At 46.3% G+C, this 12,687-nt stretch overlaps 1 protein-coding gene across 3 annotated transcripts in view; it reads right to left on the reverse strand.

Moving 5' to 3' along the window:
• Nucleotides 1-233: 233 nt before the first annotated feature.
• The window catches only part of LAMA3 (laminin subunit alpha 3), a 233,798-nt gene continuing 221,344 nt past the window's right edge, over nucleotides 234-12,687 (reverse strand). For all 3 annotated transcript variants that reach the window (XM_024757935.1, XM_024757934.1, XM_024757936.1), the window contains 7 exons: nucleotides 10,184-10,367; nucleotides 7,841-7,981; nucleotides 5,322-5,469; nucleotides 5,076-5,206; nucleotides 3,200-3,293; nucleotides 1,833-1,952; nucleotides 234-743 (listed from right to left, as the gene is read on the reverse strand). In XM_024757935.1, the coding sequence (XP_024613703.1) occupies nucleotides 595-743; nucleotides 1,833-1,952; nucleotides 3,200-3,293; nucleotides 5,076-5,206; nucleotides 5,322-5,469; nucleotides 7,841-7,981; nucleotides 10,184-10,367 (967 nt within the window). In that variant the 3' untranslated portion in view covers nucleotides 234-594. The remainder of the gene's footprint in view (nucleotides 744-1,832; nucleotides 1,953-3,199; nucleotides 3,294-5,075; nucleotides 5,207-5,321; nucleotides 5,470-7,840; nucleotides 7,982-10,183; nucleotides 10,368-12,687) is intronic.

The following is a 12,687-nucleotide window of genomic DNA, read 5'->3' on the forward strand; positions in this document are numbered from 1 at the left end:
TCTCCCCGATTGGATTGCATATTCCTTGACTGTAGATCCAACACTGAGCACACACAGTACCTCAGCAGCATGTGCTTGGTAATTATTTGTAGAAAACTGTGTTGTACGTAGCACACTGAACAGGTGCTGAAGAATTAATACAATTAAAAATGACCAGCGAGCCAATCGTTTTATGTTAATAAAACATCATAATTTGAAGAGGACACTGCATTTATTTAACCCCATAAATTATAACATCTTAACACATGTAAAATTTTTGTATTTTTAAAGTGCTTTGAAAGATATTTATTTTTTTTAACAAGTGGAAAACAATGTTCTTTAAAAGACATCAAACTTTTAGTGGAAAGTGATATTACCAGAAGCATGTAAGGATTTGTTCATCCTCTTCAAGAAATGGGATTTTTATGTAAAATATATATGTAGCACTGAATGCCAAAATGATGGGTATGTGTGGTTGGAATTAAAAATGAGATTTGCTAATAAACCCATCGGGATGGTGTCTTAAGTCAGAACGACCTTGAGAGGGGAGAGGGAGGGGTGTTGGGTAATCAGTGCTTCCAGAGGTGAACTTCCCTGCCTTGTGATGGGTTTGAGTTAGTGGTCAGGACAGTGGCCATTCAGACTGACAGTCCCCCGAACTTCTGCAGCTTCAGTGACAGGGGCAGGAATGTGGTTGACTTGAATATTCTTCAGGCAGCCAAAAAAGGATCTCCACACGGGAAGCTTCAGGCTTTTCAAATTAGCTGAAAGACAAAAGGAGAGGCATTTGATGGCTCATTCATACTGTCAAGTGAACGCACTCCGTTAAGAAACGGTCTTATTAGAGCTAAAGGGACCCAGGCTCTCAGTCCACCCAGTCCTCTCCTGCTTTAAGCAGGCACCCAGCACAGCCCCTGCTGTGAAAGGTCAGCCACAAGGCTACTCTGCACATCCTTCAGAGAAGGAGATTCCACAGCCCAAATCAATAGATAATGACTCTGAACTCTAGTGCTTTGCATGGGTCATGGAAGACCTATAAAATTAACCACCAGACCATTTGGAGGCACATAAATCAATGAAGGCTGACAAGACTCTTTCCAGGCAAAATTCCAGTCTTGAACTTGACTCTGATTCACCTGACTCTGATCACCCTGCCTGATTCCCCCATTCTGGCTCCACACAGCTTAATAAGTCACCAAAACTAAGTGCCTGGAGGGGAGAGACCAGAGTCTCAGGCCCTTTTCTGATTCTTTATGATATCAGGCTTCTAGGTTCATGCAGGCTCTTAGGAGAGGCTTATAAATTATAGGCTTGGGGGGCTTCCCTGGTGGTGCAGTGGTTGAGAGTCTGCCTGCCAATGCAGGGGACACGGGTTCGTGTCCCGGTCTGGGAAGATCCCACATGCCGCAGAGCGGCTGGGCCCGTGAGCCATGGCCGCTGAGCCTGCGCATCTGGAGCCTGTGCTCTGCAGCGGGAGAGGCCACAACACTGAGAGGCCCGCGTACCGCAAAAAAAAAAAAAAAAAAAAAAAGCATCTGGAGCCTGTGCTCTGCAGCGGGAGAGGCCACAACACTGAGAGGCCCGCGAACCACAAAAAAAAAAAAAAAAAAAAAAGATAGGCTTGGGACAAGAGGAAGCAGCAGCCACGTGGCCTGGGCTGCTGGGAAACGTTCTGTTGCTGGCAGTCGGGTTTCCCCACAAGCTGGAGAAAGAGTCTCACTGTCTACACGGTCCAGCCAACGGCTGCCCTGCTGATAACCCAACAAATGTGATGCCCCCACCCACGGGTTAAGATGGAGATGTTAAGAGTTGACGTGGGGCAACATGGGTGTAGAAGTCAGCACAGGAGTCACCTGGGACACCTCCAACGTGCAGATGTTCCTGCGTGCGGGCAGTGGGGACGGGGTGCCGTCCAGCGGTGGAACTATGGTCTGCGTCCAGTTTCAGGTGCAGGATGTGCTGTTTTATGGTGACTGCAGGGAAAGAAAGCAGGTCAGGTCTATCATCTGAGAGCCCTGCCCACTGTATAATGTCTACACCGTGCTTCATCATCGGCTTCTTTCTCACTCACTCCTGTTGGACCTGAGGGAGCGCGGCTCGCAGGAATTTCATCAACCTAAGCACAAATTCAACTAATTTCTCCCCACCAGGTGCTGTTTAGGTGCTTCCACATATATTACAGAATTTAACCCTTAAAATGAATCTGTGAGGAAGATATCATCACTCCCGTTTCTCAGATAAGAGACTGTGACCCTCAATCACTGAGGAGCTTGGCAACATGGCTTGGTTATAAATTAAACAAGTTGGGATTCAAGCCCTGGTTTCCTGTCTCCAGAGGCCAGTGCTTATTTCACGTGATCTCTGGTCCTTTCCAAGAAGACACTGACTGACTGCTGAAAACGGACTCCAAAGACAGTGGCTTTTGACCCTCCCAAATAAAAGTCCTCCAGCGTCAACAATCTTAACCAACTGCAATGCAGTTAGCTTTCAAATTAGCCAAGAGGCAGCTATTTTTAACAAAAGGTATTTTAGCCAATACAGGTTAATATATCTCCAAACTTGTGTGCTCAAGTTATTCCTAACATAGCAGATTCGACTTGAGAGTTTATGCCTGTTCCCCGTCAAGTGGTTTGTCTAAATCGTTGGCATTAATATTAAATGTTGTTGAAAAAAATAACCCAACGATGAACTTTACCGATAGTAAGAGCAAACATTTACTGAGCACTTAGGACGTACTGGACACGCTAAGCACTTCACACGCATTATCCCATTAATTTTCACAACCTTGGGAGGTGTACACTATTTTTACCTCCATTGTACAGATGAGAAAACTGAAGATAAAGAGGAATTAAGTAGCTTGCCCAAGGTCTCACAGGGCTGGAACTGAGACCTGACCTCTGTTCTCTTTGACTTCAGAGGCAAAATCTCAATCACAGTGTTATGCTACCTTGAAAACAAACATAGCTTATCAGTTTGCTGGGTTCCACACCGCGCCCCCCCGCCAAAAAAAACCTCAGTGTGTTATGGAGAACTGGAGCTGTGAATTACATAAATACGACTGGAGTTGAGAATAGACATGTTCCCAGCACCTTAACCTGGTGGGCTGACCCTGGTCAGATGCTAATGGATGGATGAACTGAGGGAGCGTTTGGGATGTTCGAGTCCAGATGGAAAGGGAGACTGTTTCAGTCTGTGAACAACAGGCTACTGGACGTCATACCTGTCACCGAGTGCCACTGTCCATCACACAGAGATTGCTTTGGTGTGACCGATGTCAGGATCCCACCTGCCTCGCTGCCCACAGAGGCCGTGACCTGGAACACACATACATTTTCCTATTTCCTTCAGAAAGGCAGGTGGGGCCCACTTCCTGCCATCTTCCCTTCCCAGCCCTTGTACCCTGACCGCCCAGGAGCACTTGAAACATGGGTACACCCTCCCGCACCAGGTGACCATAGAGGGACAAAGGCTTTGCAGGAATCTCTCTGTTGCACCCCTTTCCAGGCAAGTGAGCTGCAAACCCAGGGCCTGGCCTGAAGTTACTGCCAAAGGTAAGGAGTCTTTCCCACTGACTCCCTACCCTGGTCCCATCAGGCCTGACTCAAAGGTTACTGATTAGCATCGAAGATCTGCCTTAGTTATTAAGCATGTGACACTAGCTCTGTTTAGGAGGACGTGTACAATTTGGAAGGCAAAAACGTTGGCTGAGGCCTATACCCGGCTGCAAGGGGCAGCCAATTATAATAATTCCATGAACGCAGGACTTAAAGAGGGTTCTCGTCCAAGGAATTCAGCAAGCTAACTGACTGAGTTTGCACTGGGCACGTGTCGGGGTCAGGCACTCAACGTGCTGTTGTGCAGAATCTCGCATTCCCACTCTGGGCCAGGATTCTCCAGGGGCTGAATCAAGGTCAACAAAATGAGAGGGCTAAAATCAGCATGTTGATAAGTAATTTACATCTAATTTGCATGTAAATCGGGCAATTTTCAAGCTAAACAGTGTCACAGCTGTTAGGAAGGTTATCAGGTCTTGATTTCGTTTTGGGGGGAATCTTTCCTATCCAGAAGCTCTCACCAAAGATGCTCCCCAACCCCTCCCCTAAAAAGCCAGCTTTGTCTGAACCACCGTTAAGCGTAGTTCCTTGCTTCTCGGGCCCGCAAGAGGCCTGCTCAGACTTAAAGCTGTAACTTAACTGAAAAGTGTCCAAGAGTTCTGACTACTGTATTTGATTCTGAGAGTTTTCCCTCACATTCGATAAACTGGAAGGATAAAGGTAAAAGAAAATGCTATATTATCAATCTTTGCTTTTAAGGCCTTAACTAAGAGAGGCTTCCTGGAAGGAGTTGGTTTGAAAGAGATTGTTTTGAAAAGGAAAGAGATTAAAAGTGGGCGGTGAACATAAGATATTGAGTAGGCCTGTGAGCAATGGGAAAGATGGAGCAGCAAAAGCACATGGCTGAAGAAGGAAGCCATGAAAAGCTAAAGGAAGGCTGGGTGGAGACCCTGTGGCCAGCTTGGCTGCAGAGACCAGAAGGGCTTGGTGAGCTGTGTAGAGAGGATAAAGGGAATCTGAAACTGACCCAGCGGATGTGGGGCATGGGCAAGGGTGTGACATGGTGTAGACGGCTGGTGAGAAAATCCATCCCATGAACTCTGGTGCTGCCCTTATAAATAAAAGTAGAGGTGTGACAAGGGTGAAGGGGAGGTGAGAAAAATGAACGTTTATTGAGTATATGGCAGCTTCTCTTCTCTTGACAAAAACCCTTAAATATAAGCATCATTCTCCACATTTTAAAGATAAAGAAATTGAGTCTGAGAGAGGTTAGGTAACTTCCCGAGGGCCCTATAACTAAGTGGTGGAGCCGGAATTCAGCCCAGCTTGTTTGAATTTGCCCAATTTTAAAGACGAAGAACAGAAAACATGACGACCAAATTACTTAAGGAAAAGGGTAAGTTAGCCCTGAAGTCAGGCCTCTTAAATACAAGATTGGATTCCACTCTCTACCGTAACTCCACCTACCATGGTCTCCAGAAGTGGAATCTGGTTCTAATATAAATTCACACACCCTTCCCATGTCATCCGACAGCTACACACCTTTCCTGCCTCCATATAAACAGATAAGTGCTCCCCGGGTTGCCTTCCGATGTGAATTAGAATTCCAGTGAGACTTCTCGGGCGAATGCTGAAAACAAGCTTAAATTCTGGCCCCAAAAGCACGGAGTTGGCTTTCAAAACAAAAATAAACAAGTAATAGTTTAAACATCATAATTCCAAAAAAAGGATAAGAGTTCTTCAGAATCAAAGCTATAAAGATATAGAGCCTTCCAAACTGCTCCTTACCTAGGATGACATGACCTCCTTCTTGAGGAAAATAGATGCCTTTCTCCAAGCAGGGAGACACCCCGAAGCTTGCAGAAGCGGTGTCCAGGGGTTTCAAATCCAACTGAAAGTTCCTCAGGCATCCCACAAAGCTGTTTTGGGGGAGGGTCTGCAACAAAGCAGAAGAGAAAGCAAACTGTATTACCCACAACTCCCAGAAATCCATGCCCAGCCAAGGTTAAGGGCAGGGGCAGTTGTCCAAAAGAGGAGGAAGGAGGGGGATTCATCCATCCTGCTTCCAAGAGTCAGGTGGGCCTGACTGGCTCCATTTTGGCTCCCTCCATGGTGCCAAAAAACCCAGATACCAGGTGTTTGGTGGGTGGTCGAAGTTTGAATGTGCCACCAAACCAAGGGCAGGGGCAGTGGAGATGGCTACCTAGCGTGGAAACAAGAATACAGAGGGTGACTTGACCCTGGGCCACAGTCAGAGCTGCAAGAGGGGAAATTTCCACCTTGCTGTTCACAGATCTCACCGTCTCTTTGCAGGTACAAAATACGTCTTAGGGTTTCATGAGCCCGTGTGATAGCTTAATGCAGGGCGGCTGGCTGAAAAAAGAGGCCAAAACATTCCTAAAATAATGAAGGGTAAGAAAGCTCCCTACACTGTTGGGCCCAGTGCACCATCAACAAATCACGAATGCCACAGGGTCAAGATCAGACACAGGGTGCGGGATCAGGGGGCTTGCATGGAGCCCCCATGGCTGCCGAAAGCTGGCCTGAAACAAGGGCTCCTCACCTGGGGCTCAGGGATGAGCTTCTGGGGTTCTCTGACCCCTTAAATTATATACCAGATGTCTGTGTATTTTCCTGGAGAAAGGGGCTAGAACTTTCATGAAATTCTCAAAAAAGTTAATAAATCACTGAATAAAATCCCTCTACTCTCTTCTGGAGTAAATGCCTTTAGGACTCTGGAATCCTACACGATGGATGCAAGACATGGTAATTTTAAGGGAATCTAGTGGTATTATAGATGCATGTGGTGTCAGTGTCATCAACAAAGTACTGACTGGGGCCCCTAAGAAATGTTAGTTTCTTCAGATTTGCCATCATGTATAACAAAGAGTCTGTATCTGACACCACGCTCAGGCTCTCCAGTTCATGGAATCACCAAAGACTGGCTGCAAGTTTTGGTATTTGGAGGCAGCCACTGGTTGATTGGATGTTGCCTGCCCTTTGAAAGGACATGGAGGAGGGTATTCGGTGGTTTGCACCCTCAGTTTAAAGGAAGGCTGCGAACAGGACCTTGCTTGTAAAGGATGTTGTAAATGGGGTGCTACTGATTGTCTCAGATTTTAGGATGTTGAGTGTGATTTACCCAAGTCAAAAGAGCACCCAGGGCTTCCCTGGTGGCGCAGTGGTTGAGAGTCCGCCTGCCGATGCAGGGGACGCGGGTTCGTGCCCTGGTCCGGGAAGATCCCACATGCCGCGGAGCGGCTGGGCCCGTGAGCCATGGCCGCTGAGCCTGCGCGTCCGGAGCCTGTGCTCCGCAGCGGGAGAGGCCACAGCAGTGAGAGGCCCGCGTACCGCAAAAAAAAAAAAAGAGCACCCAAACTGTGCCCCTGAATCACTACCCCACCCTGTGATTTCTCTGAGAGGGAAAAAGGTACAGAGGTGGCAGAAAAGCAAACATTGAGTATCCTGTTTAGCAATTATTAATGTTATATGTTATATATGTATTAGATACCATAATACATATACTATATTATGTTATACATTATTTATGATACATATATAAAAGTTATTACATACAACAAAGTAAAACAGTACTTTGACTTGCTGGGGCTTTGGCCCAAACCACAGTGCAAAACTCAAGTGGGCCAGGCTGAGTCCTGTGGAGATACCAAGGTGAAGGCCAGGTTAGCCTGACCACCTAGACTCCACGCTGGCAGAAGTGACCTGCTTTGATTACGTCCATTTCTGGCCCAGATTTGAGTCTCGGCCCCTTCCCCCAACTGCTAGCACACATCACACCAGAATGGGCACCAGCAGAGTGGGAAGGGGCAGGAGGGGCTCAGCGCCTGGCAGCGCATTTGGAGGAGGACAGGTCCTGGGCCGCAGCTGTTGACGGGCCATCTTCACTTTGTGTGCAAAAAAGGCAAATCTGGGAGAAGAGTGACAGGCGGGTTCAGCCACCCCAAGTAATCAGGGGCAGTGAGCCCTCTGGCCACGTGGAGAAGACAGGGGGAGGGCACCCACAGAACGCCACCCTGGGGCCACGGTCCCATCGGAGCCTTTGAACCTGACAAATCCTGGTACGCACCCCTCCTTCTTGGGGACAGACAGACTTGTGATTTTCTCCTTAGCCCAAATTTTCCCTAAGTTTGGTTCTTGAGATAATTTTATTTCAGTCACCAAATAACATTAAAATACAGATTCAGTTATTAAAATAAAGTATTTTGATATCCTTGAATATATGGTACAATTATAAAGTTTATAGGGTGACTTGTTCTTATCTGTGGCTGTGAAGCATAACTATTTACCTTTGGTTTCCCTGAAGGAGACGATCCCAGGTAAACTGGTGCTCTGAGGCTGACAGTGGAATTTCCGGGCAAACTTCCCTCCCGGGCCCTCAGACCATCCACAACCAAGCGCCCCCTTTCTCCATCTTGCCCAAATGCCACCTTAAGGATAAAGAAAATACGTTAATCGTATTCTTACCTTTGACAACGGGCATTGTAGTTTATTAGTGGTCACAGGAAATTTTTTTTTAAAGTTTCTCTGTCCCTTCAAGTAGCTTTGAAAAATCAGAGTTTTCACCACAGTATCGTCATCATCATTTTGTGAGATTATGTCAGATATTAAACAGAGTGAGCTTAAAACATGAACTAAAACAAGATTTCTCAAAAGTGAACAAAAAGATATGTGACTGGAAACTTATACAAAAGATAAACAACTGAAGAAGCCAAGGATCATAAATAAACATACATCCATGCAACAGAGAGGAAGGAAGAGAGTGTGCAGAGCTGAGACGGGAGAAACTCACATGCTCCTCTGAGCAGGGGTCCTGGAGCAAGGGGCCAGTGGCTACTCCTCTCCCAATAAGAGGATCAAGTGTTTTAAACTCTTCACTAAAAGTCAGGATCCCTGGGCTCTGGTGTGGACTCTGCCACCTCATGGCTACGAGACTATTCACTAATGACTCCCCAGTGTAGATGCCCAGCTGTGACCTCTGGCCTCTACTATCCACTGACTCCTGGGCTTGAATGTCTGATAGGCAGCTCAACCGCAGGATGTTGACAACAGAGTTCCCACTCTTGCCTAGCAACACCTACCTCCTGCCCATCTTCTCCCTCTCAGCAAAGCTTCCACTATTGACCCAATCACTGGTCCAAAATCACAGGACTTGATGTTGACTCCTCTCTTTCCATCAGCCAAACCTCTTGGCTCTGCCTGTAGAACACATCCTGAGTGGTCTACGCTTTCCCCCTCTACCTCAGCCTCTTGAACCAAAGGCAATAGCATCCATCTGGTCTATTTACTTCTATTTTTACTCCCTTTTAGACACTTTAGCTAAAGAGGGTTTTGAAAATATCAATCTGTTTGTGTAATGCTTTTTTAGTTTTAGACTCTCTAAAAGCTTCAGACTCAGAATAAAAATCCCAAATCCTCACCTTGGCCTTCAATGCTTAAATGACCTGGGCCTGCACCTCACTCTTTTTTTAAATTAATTAATTAATTTATTTTTGGCTGCGTTGGGTCTTCGTTGCTGTGCATGGGTTTTCTCTAGTTGTGGCGAGCGGGGGCTACTCTTCATTGCGGTGCGCTGGCTTCCCATTGCGGTGGCTTCTCTTGTTGCACAGCACGGGCTCTAGGCATATGAGCTTCAGTAGTTGTGGCTCACGGGCTCTAGAGCACAGGCTCAGTAGTTGTGGTGCACGGGCTTAGTTGCTCCACGGCACGTGGGATCTTCCTGGACAAGGGCTTGAACCCGTGTCCGCTGCATTGGCAGGTGGATTCTTAACCACTGTGCCAGCGGGGAAGTCCCCCTGCCTCACTCTTGAATCCCACTTCTTATCCTTTCTGTTCTGTTCATTCAGCTAATTCCTAACTTAGTGTCTTTGTACTTGCTGTTCCCTCTGCCTGGAAATCCTTCCTATAACTTTATATGATTGTCGTCCCTTGGAGGAGGCCTTCTCTTACTGTCCTATTTGAAACAGTCTCCCTACTCGGCCACTTCCTTACCTTGCTTTAGTGTTTTCTCAAAGCAGTAGCTGACATTATATTGGGGATTTTTCTGTTTATGTGCTCCAGGATGGTGGCTTATTACATATTTGTTGAATGACTGAGTGAGTGTAACTTGTCAAGTCACTTAAGTTTTCTGAGTTCCAATTCCCTCGTCAGAAAACAAAAATACATAGGTCCCTTCTTGCCTTAAACTGTATTTCTTTAACCCTGGGATGCCTTCAGGCAAGAGCTGAGATGCTAGGGATGTGGGTGCTTACACCTGGGCTACAGAGAAGGCATTCCAGACTCACAGGGGGCCTGGAGACTGGAAACTGTCATGAAGGAGAGAAATGGTCCAGGGAACAAAGGGTGGGAATAGGCAAGGGGAGTGGTGCAGCCCAGGGAGGTGCATGGGGGGTTGGGGGCGGCGGGTAAAGAAGCAGGGAGGAAAGCCCGTCTCGGCATGTAGGATGACATCCACACATGGCGCGTTCAGGAGTCTCTGGGGCTGAGGCGCTGGGGCGCTCAGTGCCTCTGACCACATGAGCTCTCCCAGTACTTGTGCCCTCTTGCCGGGAAGAACGCTGAGACTCCCGTCTTCAGCTATTCAGCAGTGAACTTGGCCCCAGCGGAGGCTCTAGGGCAGCCCCAGCTCTCACCGTGTGCCACTTCCCGTCACTGCACTTCTCTTTGCTTTTGAGCTTCAGTTGTTTCCCTCCTGCCCCCAGTGCAAAGACCGGGCGTCCTTTCGAAAGATAAAGAGCCATAAAGGAGTTCTTAGTGCCTGTGTAAAACACGAGCCCTCTGGACGCCGTTGTCTTCAAGTCCACGGCAAACTGTGACCTGTGGGGAAAAGAAAGCAAAAGGCGAAGAAGGGAAATAAGAGGTTTTTAGTGTTTCTTCAAATCTCCATAGCTGGGAGAGACCGTGAGGAACAAAACCCTACAACCTCCTTATTTAAATGAATAAACTAAGGCACTTCTTGATTAAACGACCCGTCTCTTTGGGAAGTTTTAAAAGCCATTGTATTTCAGCTGCTAAAAGTTTTGTTGTATAATTTCCTTACCGTATTGGGAAATAAGAGGAAGTTTTATGACAAACTCAGCTAGTGGCGTTAAGTCCCAGCACGTGGCAAGAAGGAAGATGCCTTACTTAAAAAAAAAATCTACATTTTAGAAAATTACGGTAAAATATACCAAACATAAAGTTTACCATCGTAACCACTTTTAAGAGTACGGTTCAGTAGCGTTAAGTACCTTCACATTGTTGTACAGCCAATCTCCGGACCTCTCTTCATCTTGCAAAGCTGAAACGCTCCACACATTAGACAACAACTCTGCGTTCTCTCCTCCCCCCAGCGCCTGGTAACCACCATCCTGCTTTCTGCCTCTATCAGTTTGAATATTCTAGGTGCTTCGTAGAAGTGGAATCACACAGTATTTGTCTTTTTTTGCAACCGGCGTATTTCACCGAGCAGCCTCGATTGTTAAACCCAGTGAATACGCTTTCTACTTTGTATACAAGCAGGGAGAGGAAAGCTGTGAGGAGAAGGTGGGGGACAGCTTGAATAACAAGGATTTGATTTAAGCATCAGGTAAGCATTTTCTCCCCGTAAGACATATTTAACACAGTGGTACAGGAGTCCAGATCCACCTTCTCCCACCTACCCTTAACGTTTCTTGGACCTTAATACCGCATCTATGGTGGAACAGGAATTAAGGAAGCATCATGCAGTAAAAGCAGAGAGTGAAAGTTACTATTCCTTCGCATGATGGTTACATATCATAGGTACGTGTGGCTAAGCAAGCTTTGCTTTCTATGCAAACTCACATCCATCCAACCATCCATCCATTTATTTGTTCATTCAACAAATATTTAATGAGTGGGTCGTATGTACAAGGCACCATGGTGGGCACTGGGAACACAGCGATGGATGGTTCATTCTTTGAGTGGTGTGTGGTGTGTAGATGCCCTGAGGGGGTGCCTAAAAGTGTACTGGGAAAAGGTAATGGGAGATATGGGTGTCAATAGGCTATCATCAGGGACTTCCCTGGTGGTCCAGTGGTTAAGACTCTGCGCTACCACTGCAGGGGGCATGGGTTCCATCCCTGGTTGGGGAACTAAGTTTCCGCGTGCCACGTGGCGCAGCCAAAAAAAGAAAAAAAAAAAAGGCTGTCATCACCCATTCTTTGTGGTCTGTGTCCAAGTGCACACCAGACAGAGGGCAGGAACGGGGTCTATCCCGCTTAAAGCTGTATCCCCAGTGCATGACACACAGGAGGCCCTCAAGAAAGAGTTATTGAATTGAATTAAATGGCAAATGGAAAATGCGGAGGCAGAATCAGGAAGTGGAAGAAATAATTACACTGTTACATCTCTTTGCTTTTTAATACTGTGAGGCTGAGCAAACACGGACATGCACTTTCATTCTTCAGATCTGCAAGTTTCCTTGAGGGTACAGTTCTTCAAAATGCAAAAGAAATCTATATTTGTGAAATTAAACCAAGCCGACGGTGACACGGCTCAGTATTTCTCTTGGTGTAGCTGTGTATTAGTGCGGAGGTTTGGAATACGAGGGTTAGCCAATTTAAGGAGGATAGTAGAACTTGCTACAGAATGAAAGTACTTTACATGTGTGGGCTTGGTTATTAGACTTGACATTTGCTTTCCAGAATTATTTCTTAAAGCAATTTTCTTTCAGAAAAGACTAACACCCAAAAATGACATCAGTAGCTTCAAATCCTGGCATATGACACTGTAGCTACGAGTCTTTATTGCTGGAGGATAGGAGGGAAAGACAGAGAGCAAAGTAGCATTTTTATACATTCGCCCAGAGGTTAAAGTAGTGGTACAGGGTTTTACAGGAGAGGCCAAAAGTTTCTAGAATAGAAACCAGAATGAGAATAATAGAATAGTCCAAATCTTGCAACATCCTGAAAATATACTCTGATTGCTACAATACTGGGGACTAAAATAATTTTTAAATTATATTTACTAAGGATTATTTTTTTCCTGCTTTCCTTTAAGGATGTTACTTTTTCCATTTATTATATATAATTCAGTGTTGGACAGGAAGATGTTGGGGTCGAATCATCAGAAGAGGCCAGATAACTCACCACAGTGAATGTGCTGAGAGAGAAGATGTAAGAAAGGGGCCACGGGG

This window comes from Neophocaena asiaeorientalis, unplaced genomic scaffold, assembly GCF_003031525.2.
Source record: "Neophocaena asiaeorientalis asiaeorientalis breed wild unplaced genomic scaffold, Neophocaena_asiaeorientalis_V1.1 scaffold142, whole genome shotgun sequence".
NCBI classification, from domain to species: Eukaryota; Metazoa; Chordata; class Mammalia; order Artiodactyla; family Phocoenidae; genus Neophocaena; species Neophocaena asiaeorientalis.